General features: G+C 44.4%; 1 protein-coding gene across 1 annotated transcript in view; it reads left to right on the top strand.

The window, feature by feature from the left end:
• The window catches only part of tsnare1 (T-SNARE Domain Containing 1), a 198,100-nt gene that overhangs the window by 166,889 nt on the left and 16,174 nt on the right, over positions 1 to 15,037 (top strand). The window contains exon 11 of the mRNA XM_072461107.1: positions 8,245 to 8,336. Coding sequence (XP_072317208.1) covers positions 8,245 to 8,336 — 92 coding nt within the window. The remainder of the gene's footprint in view (positions 1 to 8,244; positions 8,337 to 15,037) is intronic.

Here is a 15,037-nt window from a genome sequence, read left to right as displayed (position 1 = left end):
TGCTCCTGGTGTCGTCCTGCTCCTGGTGTCGTCCTTTTCCATGTGTCGTCCTGCTCCTGGTGTCGTCCTGCTCCATGTGTCGTCCTGCTCCTGGTGTCATCCTGCTCCATGTGTCGTCCTGCTCCATGTGTCGTCCTGCTCCATGTGTTGTCCTGCTCCATGTGTCGTCCTGCTCCATGTGTCGTCCTGCTCCTGGTGTCGTCCTGCTCCATGTGTCGTCCTGCTCCATGTGTCGTCCTGCTCCATGTGTCGTCCTGCTCCATGTGTCGTCCTGCTCCATGTGTCGTCCTGCTCCTGGTGTCGTCCTGCTCCATGTGTCATCCTGCTCCTGGTGTCGTCCTGCTCCTGGTGTCATCTTGCTCCTGGTGTCGTCCTGCTCCATGTGTCGTCCTGCTCCATGTGTCGTCCTGCTTCATGTGTCGTCCTTTTCCATGTGTCGTCCTGCTCCTGGTGTCATCTGGGGCCAGCCTGTCGCAGGAAAGCAAAGGCATTAGTATTAGTAAATTATGACCACTGAGTCTTAAGAAGGGGGTGTACCCAATATTAAACCTGTGAAACGAGAAAGTAGATATTTAAATCTAAAACTTCCAAGGTCCACAAACTCTTTGGCAGTATTCACATGCACACTTTCTGCCCACCAGCTTTTTCCCAGAGGGTGAAGTAAAGCAGGTGATAAAATGTTTTACAATTGGATGTGGCGGTCTGATTTTGACCCTAACCCTTTACAGGGGTATACGTGAATTTAAAAGTTGGCTAAAACTGCTTTATCTTGCAGCATTCTGTCCCCAGTTTGGCTGCTATTTCAGATTTTTCCACCGGTTTATTTTACGAAGCAGAAAAAGAGCCACAGCGGCCAGTATTTGATGACCTCACAATCTCGCCACTTTCCAGTTTATTTTTTTCCCCCTCGGTGATGATGTGGGTCTGCCGCCTTTGTCAGTCCATGACCTGCCACTCGCACCGACTCCGGCCGCCAGCCAAGTGTGAAATGGTGAGGATGAAGGTTAGCGCCGCGGAGTACAGGGGCAGGAGTCGTGTCACGCCAAGATGGATTGTTCCCAGAGGGTTGCAGAATGGAGGTAATGCCCCCGGCTTTAGGACTTTACGGATATCAGCGCTGGATCTCAAGGGTATAAGGGAGATCAGGTGTGAGGTCTGTGTGTTGTCTGCAGATGTATGGTACAGTAACAGGAATTTACATGACTTCTGTGGCCTAGAGTATGAAGTAGAGGCATAGCAGAAGAGGTGCAATACGTCAATACGGCTACATTTTATTGTATTTGCATGTATTTTGACTATTGTTTCACCTGGAAAGAGAACAGTAATTCACAGAGGAACATACAGTACATGGGGCAATATATAAACTTTAGGTAGTGATGGGTAATATCAGTGTAATTAACTATAATTATAGCATAAAGAACATGCTAACAAGTTTACCAAAGCATCAGTTTTACCCCAAATCACTAAATCCACTGAATTCTTCTTCCTCTGTGTCACTTCAAAACAACTCCACAAACTCCAGAGGAAGAGGAAGTGCAGATTCTTCTTCTGCGTCGCTTAGAGCCTAGAGCGCCCTCTTGTGGTTGTCAGTGTGAAAATAATCAACATGTGAAATGTGGTTGCCAGTGTGAAAATAACAAATGATATCACATATAAGTCGCACCCTGGCCAAAACTATGTAAAACGGTGCGACTTATCGTTCGGAAAATACAATATATCAAATGGACAACGTATGTGTAAAAATACAAAATTCAGCTTACAGTACATTTTAAGGTGCCATTCTGAACACTTATTTGGAGAGAGAATAGATGGGGGCATTGGAAGCAGATTCAGTCTTTATCTGCTTTGGCAGGAGGCTGAACCCGGGGCAGGCCCAGAGCAAAGAGTCTCACACAGACAGAGCAGCGCGCCGCAGGACTGCAGCGAGCAGCCCGAGGAAACTACTGAACCGCTCTTTCTCTTTCTGCTGTGGACTCGGGTGGAGGCTGTGGACTCGGGTGGACTCGGGTGGAGGCTGTGGACTCGGGTGGAGGCTGTGGACTCGGGTGGACTCGGGTGGAGGCTGTGGACTCGGGTGGACTCGGGTGGAGGCTGTGGACTCGGGTGGACTCGGGTGGAGGCTGTGGACTCAGATGGACTCGGGTGGAGGCTGTGGACTCGGGTGGAGGCTGTGGACTCGGGTGGACTCGGGTGGAGGCTGTGGACTCGGGTGGAGGCTGTGGACTCGGGTGAAGGCTTGTGCCGCCGTTCCACACTTTTGTCATCTCTGAATGACGGGGATTTAATAACAACTGTGACGTTCAGTCGGTGGTTCTTTTTACCGTATTTTCCGGACTATAAGTTGCACCGGAGAATGAGTCGCACTAGCCAAAATATGCATAATAGAGAAGAAAAAAACATATATGAGTCGTACTGGAGTATGAAATGCGATTGCAAGGGTTAGTAAGGGTAAGTATAAGTATATAAGTATAAATATGAGTAAAGGCCAAAACTATGAAAAAAAGGTGCGACTTATAGGCCGGAAAATACGGTAAAAAAATGTGGTGTTACTTGCTGCACTACGAAAATTGAGGAACCACCAAACAGTTAAAATGTCATTGTTTTAATTTGAGTTTTTTTGATTTTGTATATATTTTATTTATCTTACAGGAGATTAATATATATTTAGTATATTTAGTTGTAAGATTTGTTTAGATATTTTGCTACTTTACTTAGTGGAAAGCCCCTCAAGACGTGCCATCTCATTTTTGAGGGGTCCAAAACACCTGGCACAAAGACATCATTATACACACAGTACCACAGACAGTATATACAGTACACAATACACAGGCAGGACAAACTTACTCCCGTTGATCCCTCTCACTGCCGCCACAGTACTTTCGATACCATAGTTTATGACACAGAGTTATATATATGAAAACAAGTGAGTGTAGTGGAGTCCAGGAGTGATCCATGGACGAAAACGATGCCAACGGGCAATCGACAATATTACTTTTGAAAACATTGTCCGGATGAAACGTTTAGAACTCCCTCGGGATACAAGGATGGGGAAAACACTTGCTGCAAAGAGATATTTTCTATTTGAGTTACGTCCCAGCGCTGTCCATAAACCAACAAGCAAACAAACAGACAAACAAACAAACAAACAAACAAACACACAGACAAACAAACAGACAAACAGACAAACAGACAAACATACAAACAAACAGACAAACAAACAGACAAACACACAGACAAACAAACAGACAAACAGACAAACATGCAAACATACAAGCATACAAACAAACAGACAAACAAACAGACAAACAGACAAATAGACAAACAAACAGACAAACAAACAGACAAACAAAAAGACAAACAGACAAACAGACAAACAAACAGACAAATAGACAAACAAACAGACAAACAGACAAACAAACAGACAAACAAAAAGACAAACAGACAAACAGGCAAACAGACAAACAGACAAACAGACAAATAGACAAACAAACAGACAAACAAACAAACATAAACCAACACGCAAACAAACAGACAAACTAACAAACAAACAAACAAACATAGTATCATCAGAGCAGATAATTAACGTTTCAGTAATATTGAAATGTTGAGAGCTAATCTAAACAAGAAGCAAAATGTTTAAGGTATGAAAGCAAAGACGACTTAAACAAGCTGAAAAATGTTAAGGATTTTAAGGATGTTAAGGATGTTAAGGATATAACATATTCGTCCTCGTAGATTCCTTTGCGGGACGGACAAAGTGCAGTAGCGACTTTGTCTGGAACGATAACGTCTGCGCACGGAGCAAATTCGCCCCGAAAGCAAAGCGTGCTCAGTTAAAGATGCACTGTGTAACTTTTCGGGCGAAGTCTTTCATTGCCACTTGCTTCTTGTGGCTTTGCCTGGAATGTTGTGTCATTTCGATTCTATTTTATGTATATTTAGTTACATAAAAACCTCTTTGTATTTCTTAAAAAAAAAAAAAAAAACACTGCATGTGGACTCGCCTCTCCACAGATCTGACCCGTTTGTCTCAGAACAGGTGGCAGACGCTCCATCCAAACGTTTCATTTTTCAAAGACGTCCCCCCCATATTATGTCTTTATTATATGTTTAAATACTTCAACTAAAGGCAAACAAATACATGAATTTACATATTTAAGAATGCACTTTATTTGAACACTTAAACCATGAAAAAGACTATGAAAAGGACGGTCCACCATTTTCCCCTGCACCCTTGGGTCCCGCGCTCCCAAAGCCTCGCACCCCTTCCCATTACCGATAAGCACATCCCTTTTAACGGCCCGTGTCCCCGTCCCGCAATCTCCCGCTTCAAAAAGCCCTCTCTTTTGTTCCATAAGCGCCTTTTGCTCCCTCTTTCACCTTATTTACTTCCTTGTTCCTCCCCGAATCACAACGGCTTCGCGGGGACGAGCCCGGGGAACGGACCCGACGTCTCCGAAAAAAAAACGGCTCCTATGGACGTTCTGGAGGAGGAGGACGGGAGCGCGGTTCAGAGAGGAGGAGAAGAAAGAAAGAAAAGGAAATGTATGGCGAGATAGAGGGAATGAAAGGCTCTCTGCGCTGTCGGAAAGTTTATAGTTTGGGAGCGAGGGAAGCGGCGGTGGCCAGCTGCAAGAGGCGAGATAGCACGGAACGCCTTTTAATTCTCAATCCCTACAGAGCCTTTGAAAATTACCAATCTTCTTATCACAGACGCCGGGCTGCTTATGCAAATTGTTGTGGAGTGGAACGTTTAAACGGAAAATTACTCGACAGCATTTTTTTTTCTCTCTCTCTCTCCCTCTCTTTCTCTGTGTCTCTCTCTCCTCTCCATGCGTCCATCTCTTCTTCTTTCTCTCACTCTCGCCATTTCCAATCCTCGCTCTTGCTCTTTCTTTCTTTTGCTTGTTTCGTCTCTCTCCTTTTTGTTTTCTAGTTCCTTTGTTTCTTGTTTTCCCTCCATCTTTTCTCTCTCTCTTTCTCTGTGTCTCTCCCTCCATCTTTCTCTCTCTCTCTTTCTCTGTGTCTCTCCCTGTCTCTCTGTCTCTCTCTCCTCTCCATGCTTCCCTCTCTTCTTCCCTCACTCACGCTCGCCATTTCCAAATCCTCGCTCTTGCTCTCTCTTTTTTGTTTTCTAGTTCCTTTGTTGGCCCTGCGACAAGTTGGCCACTGTCCAGGGTGTACCCCGCCTAAGGCCCGAAGTCACTGGGATAGGCTCCAGTCACCCGCGACCCCAAAAGGGAACAAGCGGTAGAAAATGGATGGAAATGGATGGATGGAGTTCCTTTGTTTTTGTTTTCCCTCCATCTCTTGCATCCATCCCTCTTACTCCTGCTCTTTCCTTTCTGGTTTCTTTCTCATTTCCCCTCATCATTCATTCCCTCCTCATGTTTCCCCTCCTTCTCCTGCTTCCATCTCTACATCCTCATCCTTGTCTTTCTCCTCCTCTTTCCTTTCTGGTTTCTCTCTCCCTCTCCCTCAACTCTCCGGCTTGCTTTGCTTCCCCTCGTTTTCTTTCTTTTCTCTCTCCCTCTCTTTGCCTCCCTTCCTCCACCTCTCTGCCTTCTTTGCTCTCACTGCCTCTCTCTCTCCCATTTTCTTCTTCATTTTCCTCCCTTTAGCTCTTTCTCTTGTCGTCCTCCTCCCTCACTCCCTCCCTCTTCTTTACTCTCTCTCTCTCTCTCTTTGCTCTCTCCTTTCCATGCTTACATCCCTTCTTCCTTTCCCTCACTCTCGCCATGTCCAATCCCCCTCCTCTCGCTCTTGCTCTTTCTTTTGCTCGTTTATTCTCTTTCTCTTTTAATTTTCTTGTTCCTTCTCTCCCTCCCTTTTCCTCATCATTCCCTCCTCCTGTTTACATCCTTTCCTTTCTGGTTTCTCTCTCCCTTTCCCTGAACTCTCTGGCTTGCTCTGCTTCCCCTCTTCTTCTTTACATTTCCTTCCCCTCTCTCTCTCTTTGCCTCCATCTCTCCTCCTTCTATTCCTTCCTCCTTTGCTCACAGTTTCCTTTGCTAGTTTCTGCTCTTTCCCTCCCTCTCTCCCCTTTTGTTTACTCTCTCCTCCTTTTCTCACCCTTTCCATTTCCTCAGATAGTTTCCTCTTTCCCTGTCACATCCCCTTTTGTTTTCTCCCTCCTTTCTCTCAACTTATTGTCTTCCCCCTTTTGTTTTGTCTCTTTTTATTCCCCTTTCCTCTCTCTCTCTCTTTGCCTCCACCTCTCACATTAATTCAATTTCTTTCTCTTTCTCTCACCGCTTCCTTTGCTCGTTTCTTGTCTTTCCGTCCTCCTTTTTCGCTTTCTCCCTCCCTTTCTCTCAACTCTCCGTCTCTTGCTTGGCTTCCTTCTCTTTCCTCTTCCACTGCCCCTCTCATTTCCTGTCTTCCTCTCCTGCCTCTTTCTGCGCTCTCTCTCCCATGTTCTTCTTCATTTCCCTCCCTCTAGCGCTTTCTCTTGTCCTCCCTCCCTCTTCCTCCCTCTCATCTCTCTCTTTTCTTCTTCTTCTTCTTCTTCTCTCTCTCCCCCCTCTGCACAGAAAGCCTGTTTCGAGTCGCAGATAAGAAGATGAATTGCCCTTGCCGTGCTTTGAAGTGCGTCAGGATTTAAAACGACTCCAAACCGGGTGCTGCTCTAACACCGTCGCTCTCGCTCCCTTTGTACCACCTGAAAACAACACAACAACAACAACAACAACAACAGAAAAACACACAAACGCATCGGGAAACCACACGGATCCCCCCCGCCGCCACCGCACTTCCCCACAGCACCGCTAATACGTACTGGAATCGTGTATATATTTTTTTCTCTGAGAGTAATTGACGTGGATGAACGAAGCTGCCGTTTGAAAGTCTAAATTGCGCCGCGTTAGAAGTGACTTTAGAAATGAAAAGGGGCAATCTGCGCTCGTAGTGACTGCATGGCGAAATGAGACGCGTGTGAATTGCGCGGGATCGGCGTATTTTACTTTTAGCGCGCGATTAAAACGTGTTGAAGTGTTTTGCGTCTTCAGAGCGACCTCTTCACAAATGATTAGAAATGCTCTCAACTGCGAGTATCAAATGAGGCGAGTTTCTAGTAGAGTCGGAGCATTTCCCCACTCGTCATTAAACTACCACTTTAAATACACATATATATACTTAGAATACACGAATAGCTGGTCCAATACTACGCTCGTTACGTGTTTTTCAAATTACAGTTACGTATGACGGGTTTTTATGATTTTCTAATTTTGACTTTATTTGGTGTATTTATACTTGTTGTACCTTTAAATCATAGTTTGACACCGATCGAGCAGGTATTTGTGGAGAAAATGGTGAAAAAGCTGTAGAAAATGACAGGAAGTGACATCACACCAGAAACATTTCTCATCCCAGTCAAAGTTTATGCAGAATTTACACACAAGAAACACTTTTTTTTACTCTCTAAACATTGATTCAACAAAACAAAGTCACTCTTATATATTTGTATTTGTCAAATTAAAGTAAATTGTGACATTAGATGAGTTTGGCCCAGTGTTTGCTGGGTAATATCCTATTGTGATGACATCAATTGCAAACAGGAAGTGAAATTATAAACCTAAAAAATGAGCTATTCTGTTATAGCATTTTTAAAATGTTTGGGGAAATTCAAAATGTATTTATATTAACGGCATTTTCGTTCAATGAGTCGTCCGACCTGTAGGGGGCACTTTAAGGTTTCGAGATGTCACTTTCTGTGGTTTTCGACATTGAATATCGAAGTCGCAAAAGGAAAGATCGATCCCATGCCACTGCTTTATTGATTGTATTGGTGAAAGATAATTCAAAGCCACAAGTAACACATTTACCTGGTAATCTAGCTTGTTTCCAGACACAACTTTCCAAAAGAAAGCATAAAATCACGATGGTTCCGTGTGACATTGCTCTTTCTGTTGTCACTGCTCTTAAGTGGAGTGAAGCGAAGGCCAGCTCTAAAGGGCTTTCATAATCTCACCAAAATCACTTCCTGCTTTTCTGCTTTCAGCCCGTCCTTGTATTGTTTTGTGTATTTTTTGTTGCCGGTGCGAGAAACGCCATTAACACTTCCATTTTCATTCCCGCTGATTGAATATTGCATGCTTTTTGTCCATCGCTCCGATTACCGATGGAAATTTGCCGGGGAGTTTGTTTGTGTTTTGTCAAGTGCAGATTCATACTCTTTGTTACCGCGGCTTTTACGCTGCTAAGACGTGTTTGTTCGCCGACGTAACAGTTGTTTGTCCCGTGCAGAGGCAGCTGAGGAAGAGGAAGTGCTACCTGATCGCTGTCGGAGCCGTGGTCTTGGCCGTCGTTGTCGTCATCATCGCGGTGTCGACAAGAAAGTAAGAGATTAACCGATTTACTGTTGTATAAAAGTAGAAATGGAGATTAGGTAGTAGCCCAAGAATTTCCATCAAATTTGTGAGATGTAACAAAATGCGTGACATTATCCACTAAAATGGACAGAGTTGATAAAGAAAATTATATCATGTTAAATAAGTAGTATATGTTCATATTCATATTTTAGTTTTTATCTTGTGTCATTAACTGTTGTTCTGAAACATTTAAATGAAAACAGGTAAAAACATATATCCTTAGTTTAACTCCTAATACTCCAGACCAAGGTGTCCAATCCATGGGTTTCAGAATGATGAGAAATGAGGACTGTTGCCATAGCAATTAACAGTTTAAATATGAGTAAATATGTTTTCAATGGGAATAAGTCCTCAAAATGTTGCGTATAACAGGACGCTGAAATCCATGAATAAGGCATACTATTTGGCAAGATTGTCTTTTTTTATATTATATTTTACAATAAAAAAAAATTATGAATAATTGTCCGTAAAATATTACAAAAAATATTTAAAAAATGATAATAATACTGACTGAGGTTTTACTAATGTTTTGAATGTTTTATTTGATCATTTTAATTTATTTTATTGTTTAGCTTATTTGGCTATACAAATATCGGGGCGTTCTGCATTGTATTAATAAAAACAAAACGAAGTATCACCCATCACGAGACTGAAGAGTTGAAAAAGTGCTGAGGAGAAAAAGCTAAATCCTATGTTTTGTCCAGGAGAACGTGCTTCAGGCAGGTCTTATATTGACCCGGTGAACTCGGCCTTCGAAGTCCCATCGATTCCGGCCGAGGCCTGTATTTTTAGCTGATTTAACTTTCCGCTTCACATGCGACGCGTTTAACAATACAAAACTCTCCTGCCACTCTGATTTCACTCGTATTATTGTCTCCCCGGGTTGAAAGGAACGTTTTGACACAGGTTTTCTCCCCCCCTCGCCGGCGTTCGATACGAGATGCGTCTGCTTACGTAAACCATTGATCTGCACCTATTTTCCGCCGAGGAGACAGGGAAACGGTAATCCCGGCGAACAAAAGCTTTCTAGTCATAAAACGGCGGCGCAAATCGATCCCTCCCCACGGCCCCATGCGAAGGTACCGTTAGCCGTTAGCAGTTAGCCGTTAGCAGTTAGCGCCCCGAGGCAATCTCCAGGCTAAAAATAAGGGAGACGTACGCGGCAGAGAGCGGCTAAAGATAGCGTACGGCCGGACATGTGAGTTCGCTTTTGGCCCCGGGCGCACACAGACCTGGTCATGTAATGTTAAATTAGTCAAAGGTCGGCATCTGGATGGGGTTTTAAGCTTTCAACTGTTGAGAGAAGAAAAATGCACAAAGATCATGTAAAAATAGATTCGCCGGATGCCTCGCGTTGGCTGGAACTTATGTTTTCTGCGCCGCAATCACGCAATTTGTTCTTTTCGGATCATCGATCGATTCGAAGATCAGTATTTTATGAATAAATACTGTGTGTGTGCCGGAGGTGTGTATTTTAACACCCTAAACTCCAACGGCGGGCAAATAACTCGTTTTGAATTCGTTTGATTTAGCCTCGGTTCAATTGTAGCACGGTTAGCCTCTTGTCTTCTGTTTAGTTGCTGTTTATTTTGCGTTTTTTAGTTCATTCACACACCACAACCACATTTACCTTTTGCTCATGTAGAACTGGGGATTGTCACGTTACACATCATAGAACTTCCACTTCCACCTGATGTTAGATACTACACGTAAATCAACGTTAATTCAAAATTACTTCGACTCTATATAATGTGAAAAATGTAATTGATAGTGACCCGGCAGTCTACATTTGTGCTTTTCTCCATTTTGTACTGCTGCTACGAACATGTATTTCTATTGTGACATTTGTGTCATTTTTCACACTCCATCGTAATCTCTCTCGTGCCGTTTGCGACCTGGACTTGTCCTCTGTCTCTGTGGTCTTGAGAAGCTCGGCAAAAGTACAAAGGTCTGAAGATCAGTATGACGCCGGGGCACCAAAGTCAGAGCCGTGCCAGTGGAAAGTGGGACCTTTCGCCTTTCGGTACCATCACACACAACAACAAAAAGGATTCGAGAAGGACCTAAGAGCTCCCAGGCCATCGCAAGGCCCAAGAGGTGCAGACGATGCCACTCATCTGGACTGCACACACTGAGAACGTTCCTGGGTTAAACCTGAAATGCAAAGACGCCGCAACAACAATGATGATGTGTGCTTAAGTAAGACTGTGTAGGAAGATTGGTTAACTTTCCGTTTCCCAGTGCAAAATCATAGTTGAATTATAACAAGAAACACCCAACACATTCCCATCATTCTAAAGTAGTGCTGCTTGTGCAAACCAAAGCTCATTTAGTGAATTTTCTCTCGGCCGACTTCATAAATCCTTATCTTAGCTAATATTAAAAACGGCACCGCTTCAGAACTCTCCATTCTCCCTCCAGTTTCCGGCACAAATCTCCTTTTGCTTGAGCGACTGAGATCCAAGATTAGCTGCTCTTCTCATTCATCAAAAAAAACCCACAAAATTCTCCTCGTTTTGGCAGATGAGGCTGGATTACTAGCCGCCTCAGCCATCCCCACAGGAGCGCCATGTTTGAGAGCGAGCGAGGCGGGGTTTAGGGCCGCAGCAGTTGTTAGCTTTGGCAAAATCTACAGGTTTTTTTTAATAGAAAAGAAATATCCAAATGAACAAACTTGGCTGGTGGGCTCTTCTATATTTAAAGCGAGTCGACTAACAAAATCTATTTTAAAAACTTGGGTATAGCTCAATATTTGTGTGGTGTTAGCGCCGCGTTTGGTCAAGTTGGTTCATATTTAAGGCTATAAACATCTGCATGTGCAATAACCATAAATGCTGCGCTAAATATAACGTAGCTCTCGGCTAACGATGTTAAAGACGGTTGTATCTTTGTGTTTGTCTTTGTGTATCTGTTGTGTCCAAGCTTTCTTCATTTCACCCTGTTGCATATTGAAACATACACGCACGGCTAGAGGACTAAACCGGTGCGTAATACTCAGGTGGCAGTATTTGGCATAACTCTGACTGTGGAACATGCTTGGAGCATACATATTTAGCATCTTCCACACTGTAACATTTGTATTTTAGTTTAAATTTAAGGTTTAAAGTGAAAACGTTCTGTTTCTGAGACCTGTGGAGCAACAAAAACTGATCTGATATAGCCCATGTTTGACTCCTGGGTGAAAATTGTGCAAAATGAAATGAGTACTGACCAGAAGTATTTCTGGGTCTATGCCACATATTTTGAAATATATTCTGTGTTTTGTTGCCATTTTTAGTTTAAAAACCACGTTGGGAACATGTATAAAAACCTCTGAATACAAAAAAACAACCACATAAGAAAACACTGGACACAAGTAAAGGATTCTTCAAGGTATTTATCAGATATATATACTTTAAACACAGCACCGTTCTGTTTAAGAGAATATACGTGCTGTTGTCAATCGCACAAAGAGTCCAGTTTGGTCAGGATTGGGTATAAAGTGATACTAAAATAAAATTTGATTGATAGTTTGCAATGTTTGGTGGCTAACGCTAACTCCTCCTCTAGAAATCCATCAAATCAATGTTCCATCTGGTTCCAGCTCTGTTTACGACCACTGGAAGGCTCTTTTTCATACATCTGAACGTATATAACGCTGTAGTGCGGCCGACATTGTGGCGGTCTTAAATGCTCCTTTACACAGCCTCCGAAAGTTGTATAAATCTTATGAATGCGAATGGTTTTCTTGAGTCTATTGACAAAGACGGGTCAATTGGACCCTTTGAGCTGCAATTACTGTGCGATCGCTAAGCGCCTCTTGTGTGCTACTCTTTTGTCTGTGTCTCAGGCCTGGTCTTAATAACACCAGCACAGCGACTTTGACAAGTGCACTTTGCAGATGGAGCTGTGGAGAAAGTCAAAAGGCTCGAAAACGGAGAGTGAATCAAGGTAGACACGGCAGCAGCAGCAGCAGCAGCAGCAGCAGCAGCAGCAGCAGCAGCAGCAGCAGCAGCAGCAGCAGCAGCAGCAGCAGCAGCAGCAGTGGAGAGCGTTTTTCCAAAGGTGCACTGATAAATGAAAGCCCAAGAGGCAGAGAGGCAAAGCTTTTAAAATATCAACTGGAGCAGAAAAATGTAAGATGGAAGTTTACAGTCAGGGAACCTCGCTCTGAAGTCCAGGAGCATCGGACGGCCACAGACCTGGACCAAATCTTGTTTTAAACCTGTAGGCCCCTCCCGGTGTGTACGTACTCCCCTCCGTTCTCCGCCACATCGCCTCATCCCGTGTGTGTCAGCGTCCCGGCCTTTTCCATGCGGTTTCTGTAATTACGACCGTTGCCTGTATTTGTGTTTGGATTCTACCGGCATTTTGAGCGAGTCGTCGCCTTACGAGCCCTTTACTCTCTGTGTGGTTCTGAGGCGGGACGACAGCGCCATCTGCAGGCCGACGTACTCGAGACAGCATCCCGGGTGTGTGAGAGAGAGACAAGACCGCCTCGTCCCGGTTTACGGTCCCATGGATCAGGACTATAAGCGATAAAAGCACTTGTAATAATGAAATGCGAGAGAGATATTTTTGATGCACTATTGTTGAAAAGCAGTAACATCTCCATGGAGACGAGCAATTCACAATGGTGCACATTTAAAACCACACAATGATACAAGAAACTATATAGTTAAGATAAGATAAGATAATCCTTTATTGTCCACACATGGGGAAATTTCGGTGTTACAACGCAGTAGATACAGAGGAAAAGGACAGATAATTTATAGGAAGAACTCTTATAAACAAAACAAAAAAAACTCTTATTAACAAAACTCCTCTCTATCTTAATAGGGAATGGAAGAAAATTTATCAAATAAAAAGATAAAGCTAAAATAAAATAATAATACAATAAAATAAAGTAAAGTAAAAAATAGCTAGCATAAGACTAAATAATACTAATACTAATGGTAAGTAAACACTCTGATTTACACCAGTTGTATGCACATGAATATGGCCTTAATTGCACATAATATGACGGTATTGCACATGGTTAAATGGAAAAGAGCACACGTGGAATTTAAAGAGGACATAATTTTTTTTAAATCAACTTTTATCCATATCTATCATATATTTCATCATCTTTAGCTTATTCCGAGTTGTATTCCGTTTGATTTATGCACGTTTGAATAATCCTGCCTGTTCCTCCGCTCGAGTGCTCAGAAACTGTCCATTTTCACCTATCCCCGCCCACTGCTCTTCTCTTATTCGCTCCTAATACACAATTCAAACTCCAAATCATGCATCTAGAGTTTAAAAGCAATGCGCGCTGGACTAGTGACACATTTTATATTGAAGACGTGGAAAGACGTGCTGAGAGCGAGGAGGCTCTGAGGGACTGCTTCAGCACCACTGTCTGGACTGAGCTTTATGACCCACATGGGGAGGACATCAACACCATCACAGAGTGCATCACGGACTACATCAACTTCTGTTTTGAGAACATTGTTCCCTCCCGGAAGGTGCGGTGTTTTCCAAACAACAAGCCATGGATTAACCGTGAACTGAAGGCTCTGCTGAAGGAGAAGAAGAGAGCCTTCAGGTCAGGGAACAAGGAGGAGCTGAGGACTGTGCAGAAGGAGCTGAGGAGGAAGATCAGGCAGGCTGAGGCCGGCTACAAGAGGAGGATGGAGGAGCAGCTGCAGCAAAAGAACATTCAAGGAGTGTGGAGGAGCCTGAAAACCATCTCGGGCTTCAAAATCCCCCCTGCCCAGACAGAGGGGGATCTACAGTGGGTGAATGATTTAAATGCTCACTTCTTGAGGTTTGATCGGTCACCCGCCCCTCCCCCTGCACAGCTGCATGCTCCCTCTTCCACAGCTGGACAATGCCCTGCATCTGTTCCTCTTCGCTTATCTGCCCCGGACCATCAGCTCCCCACTTCACCTGGACTCACCCATCCCCCCAGCACACAGTCCCCCTGCCAACCACTGACTGTCACAGCAGCACAGGTGAGGAGTGAGCTGAAGATGATTAAAGTGAGGAAGGCAGCAGGACCTGATGGCATCAGCCCCAGGCTCCTTAAGTCCTGCAGATGAACTGTGTGGAGTTATGGAGCATGTCTTCAACATGAGCCTGAAGCTGAGGGTGGTACCACAGGTCTGGAAGACCTCCTGTCTGGTACCTGTGCCTAAGACACCGCGCCCCAAAGACCTCAACAGCTTCAGGCCAGTGGCTCTCATGTCCCACCTGATGAAGACACTGGAGCGGCTAGTCCTGGACCACCTCCGCTCCACCGTGAGTTCAGCCATGGACCCACTGCAGTTTGCATATCGGCCTGGCATCGGAGTGGAGGACGCCGTCATCTCCCTGCTGCACCGCTCTCTCTCTCACCTGGAAAAGCCTGGCAGCTCTGTGAGGATTCTGTTCTTCGATCTTTCCAGCGCCTTCAACACCATCCGCTGCTCCTGAGGGACAAGCTGGAGACGGCTGGTGTGGAGTATGACCTGGCAGAGTGGATCCTGGACTACCTCACAGACCGACCCCAGTTTGTGAGAGCCCGGAACTGTATGTCTGACACTCGGACCTGCAGTGTGGGGGCGCCCCAGGGCACTGTCCTCGCGCCCTTTCTCTTCACCCTTTACACTGCAGACTTCAGACATGACACGGACAGCTGTGTCCTGCAGAAGTTCTCTGATGACTCT

This window comes from Eucyclogobius newberryi, unplaced genomic scaffold (assembly GCF_026437365.1).
Source record: "Eucyclogobius newberryi isolate DKJ021-1_F unplaced genomic scaffold, fEucNew1.0.hap1 SCAF_3, whole genome shotgun sequence".
Classification (NCBI taxonomy): Eukaryota; Metazoa; Chordata; class Actinopteri; order Gobiiformes; family Gobiidae; genus Eucyclogobius; species Eucyclogobius newberryi.
This window is presented reverse-complemented; position numbering and strand designations above follow the sequence as displayed.